A 4334-nucleotide genomic window follows, 5' to 3' on the forward strand; every position below is an offset into this window, starting at 1 on the left:
GGAAGGTTTACCGGGCAGGGGTTTCCCGCCACTGCGCTTGAGCTTCTTTCTGCACAGGGCAGCGAGGTCGTGGAGCTGGAGGTAGCTGGCTGCGGTTAAGAGGGCACTGAAATTCTGCTCGCTGCCCTGGTCCGATGAGGAGAGCAGCTTCCCGGTATAGATGAAGTCCAACACTTGCCTGAACACGGAGGGGTTGACCATCTCCGTGTCAAGATTAATGAGGTTATCGTGGAGGACCAAAGACTTGAAATAGATGCTGCTCGCCGCCAGGATGTTCTTGTGGGCACGGAAGAGGGCATTCTCCACCACGATGATGACGTCACACAGGAAGCCCTTGGCTCTCTGTTGGTTGAGTTGCAGCAGCAGTTGTTTGGCATGATTTGGCAGTTCCATTTCCACCTTCCTTCTTTCCTTGCGTCTCGCTCGCTCTCTTCCTACACCAACGCCACCTGAACCTGGAAAGAACAAAAACAAAAGAAAAACGGCGGTGAGTTTGGGGGTTCGGGTAGCCACTCGCCACACACTTGAAGGCAAAGGAAAAAGTGCCAGAAAGGTTCTCGATGAAGAGCAGACCAATCGGGCACAATATTGCAATTCCGCGGTTAACGGTCAACCACTCACGCAAGGTTTATCACGTGAATTCTCTTCTTTCCTTGGCTCATGCCTCACCCCTCCATCAAATTGCCTTTTGTGCAATCCAACAAACATTGAAACGGCACTCGAACCTCTCGGAGGTGAAAAGAGAGCCGGCGCCTTTGAACTGACAATAAACCACAACGTGTGACTGCCGTTCCTGTGAGTGCATCCATATAAGCTCCAAGTTCTCGCAGGGACGTTGGCCAAATGTGGCACATAATCAACATGTCAGCTTGGAAACAAGAAACCTTCTGCCCCCCCCCCCTCGCGTCTTGCATTTAAAACAAATTGCGAGCCTGCATAGATTAGATACATTTTGCCACTGTTCTGGCACAAAGGCCAAACGGGTGGAGAAAAAGAAAGGATAAAAGGAATGACTTTCCTTAAAAGGTGCCTCCTTTTGACTTCTCGTCACTCCCTCGGTCAAGATAACTCTGGTTTCAGTGAGATGCCCTTCTTGGAAACTCGTCTCACCCTACCCTCCATTAGGTCATGGTAATGTCAGCTCTGCCCCATTGTCTGGGGGTGCGGGACAAGGAAGGGCCGGGGGGGGAAGGATTAGGTGACACTTGAGCAGGTAAAACTACACAGGAGCTCGGGCAGAGAAGGGGGTGGAGGGCGTGGCTCAAAGACAAGTACGGCACCACCCGAACCTCCAGGGAGGAATTAGGACAACTCGTTCGCTTTCAACCTACAAAACAGTCAGGATCGTCTCGAGCGAAGGGATGGACAAAAATGCAAATGTATCAAATACAATAAAAGACAAACAGATAACATGGCGTCATGTGTATCTAACACATTGTACCAGTCTTACTATTTTTTTTTAAAATGAAAACATGAAAACACTTGACGATCAACACATCATTTTTACTTGTCACTCAGTAATAACTTTAATTGCATCTCTTAATCATGAGTTAGGTAACTAACCACATCAATGACAACCGATGAGGTATAGGAATCCAGATCTGAATGATGTTTCAGAAATCTCTCAACTATTACATTGGCGTGGATGCAATCTTGGCCTGCGTTGATGCCGGCTGAACTCGCATCATATGACGCCGTGTTCGACGCCGGGCCGGCGACACAGCTTGTTGAGTATTGTTAAAAACAGTCAAGTGTTCTGCTCGTAAGTCATCTCTTTATTGTTATTGCATTAAGGCACCCCCAAAAAGTTATTTTATTCATTATAAATATTTTTAATTGGTTCAAATCGGTCATCGGAATTTTATTTCGTCTTGCCATTATCACAATCTGCATAAAGAAATCCATATCGGTCCAACCCTCGTTATTCAAAAAGTATTATACTTGAGTGAAACTTTTACCAATGCTTTTTTGCTTGCTCTCAGCGAGTACTAAAAATATGAAAAAAAAAAAAAAAAGGTAATCTGTGAATCCCAAATATGTGTAACTAGTGAGTCATGAGTAGAATTGAACAAAGTCAGTGTCATGCAGTGGACTAATCAGCTGGAGGTGAAGCAACAGTCTCGGCCCCTGACTTATATGTTTTCTGAAGGCCCGGGCATTCGGGTAATATGGACGCACATCATGAATGCCCCTCAGAACACTTTGTACTGCATTACAAGAGATTATACAGCGCTGCTAGTGCTTACCTCAATAAGCATATACTGTACATGAGCGTATGAGCCAGGTCAGCACAGTGCCAACCGAGCGATTTAATGGTGACGTGTCACAGTGTTTCTAAACTGCCAAGAAAATGCAATTCACTCTTCACGGGTTTACTATTATCATTGATGTTGAAATTGATTGTCAAATTTGATAAGCCGATTTTTTTTTCCAATATGGCAGTCGTGATCAATTCGACTGTAGCAAAAAGCGCGGGCCAGGAGAAAAGACCGCACAAAAGGCAACGTGCAAAGTTTGTGGTTCATTTCACATTGAAAAAAGATAAAGTGCGATATGTCTACCGCAAAGCCAAACAGCAGTTTTATGAGCCAACACAGTTATATCAACATCATTAATTAATTGAATATAGCGAATAATCATCGCTAGTTTTAATAAACTGTCACGCCCGAACAAGCGGTCAAGGGTTGACACTACTGCCGACGGTAACAAAACAACCACATTCAAATATCAGCTAATACGGCCACAACTGGCGGCCTCTGGGACTCAACACACACACACACACTAGGGGACAACCAGAACCCACAACTCTCAACAACACACAAACACTCCGTTAGCGCAGGATTGGAACAAAAGTCCACTGTAGCAGGAATTGATATCTGGAGGTGTCTGGCTCTGTTAGAACGGTTGGTCTGGCTGATAGAAATCAGCTGAAGTGATCATTATAGTCCAGGTCCAGGCCTGGGCTTGCCTCCTCTGCTTTGACACTTCAACTCATGGTCTTCATCCCTTCCCCCCCCATCTCTAGGCTGCCTCTCTCTCTCTCTCTCTCATCTGACTTCCCTACCTTCATGGATCTCTCAGCAGGCAGAACGAGTTCAACCACCCCCCAACATGTACTGCATCAAAACGAGCCATTGATGAAAATACAGTATAACCCAGATCTGCAATTAAATCTGTCTCAGGCGCTACCTGGGGGTACGGCAATGACCTCTACAGGCGATAACGGAAGAAAGAAAGACCTGTTTTCCATGATGCCAACCGGAATATCGTACATCACTGAAGCATCTTGTCTAACGCTTACGTTCATGCTTACATCTCCGCAGGTTTTCTGGGTGAGGGCACCAAGAGGCTTTTCCAACAAACAGACAAAAACGGTGGCGGGAACCAGCATACAGAAGACAGCCCGGGAAGGGGAGGAAAAAAAAAACTTCCCCCACCCCCCTCATTTTCTCATCCCTCCATCTCCCCCCAACCTCATCACCCACATGGCTACCAGCTCCCCCTGGCCCCTCCGGTGCTGTGCTCTGCCGGCTGGATTCCAGGGAGCTGCTAATGGATTACGGCTGATCTATATGCAGCGAGGGTGGGACACGTGTAGGCCTACCTCCTCTTCCTTTGGTGATGCCCAACAGGCTTAATACGACAGGGGGGTGGGGGTTGCCAATGGACCTGCACCATCATTACTGCTCCATCTGTGGGCCTGTTTTTCCTTTTTTTTCTTGATGTACTATAAACTCCGGGATGCATCAAGCAGTGACTGAAACGCTGTACCTAGATTACGAACCACAATTGGGTACGGTTGCATAATTGGTGGTGAGTTTCCAACAGGGTTAATTCCTGCATTTTCTAATCCCTCAGCGAAAAAGGTATGATGTGTCCTGGCAGAGAAGCTGACAGATGTCAAGATAGCTGGGCAGGAGAGCCTAAAGGAATTATTGACCCTTAAGAAACAAGGCGTGCTCTGACCAAACACAGCCCCACATACCAAGTGAAGCCAGCTCAGGGGGGGCTTTGAGTGCAGACCAGGGTAGACGTCGCCCTTCAAGCCAGAGGATCAGTTTACCTTGCCTGCAGTTTTGACCTTTTCAAAAACAGGCTGCGACTTAATGATAGAGGGGCAGCCTCACTCTGAAAACTCTAAAGCACCCCGCTGCTTAGCATCAACCTTGACTTCTTTCGGGTATCTTCTCTTAAGGGGCAGCCTCACTCTGAAAACTCTCAAGCACCCCGCTGCTTCGCATCAACCTTGACTTCTTTCGGGTATCTTCTCTTAGGTTGACAGGGGTGTGTGCCCAGACTTGAAAGACATGATAAGAAGAAGGGAAGAAAAAAAA

General features: G+C 47.0%; 1 protein-coding gene across 1 annotated transcript in view; it reads right to left on the reverse strand.

Annotated features, from left to right (window-relative positions):
• Window positions 1-4334, reverse strand: part of LOC109525803 (hypermethylated in cancer 2 protein-like) — a gene marked incomplete at its 3' end in the record, with an annotated part of 16018 nt that continues 11684 nt past the window's right edge. The window contains exon 2 of the mRNA XM_019886588.1: window positions 1-455. Within this exon, the coding sequence (XP_019742147.1) occupies window positions 1-393 (393 nt within the window). The remainder of the gene's footprint in view (window positions 456-4334) is intronic.

Source organism: Hippocampus comes, unplaced genomic scaffold, assembly GCF_001891065.2.
Source record: "Hippocampus comes isolate QL1 unplaced genomic scaffold, H_comes_QL1_v1.1 scaffold155, whole genome shotgun sequence".
Taxonomy (NCBI): Eukaryota; Metazoa; Chordata; class Actinopteri; order Syngnathiformes; family Syngnathidae; genus Hippocampus; species Hippocampus comes.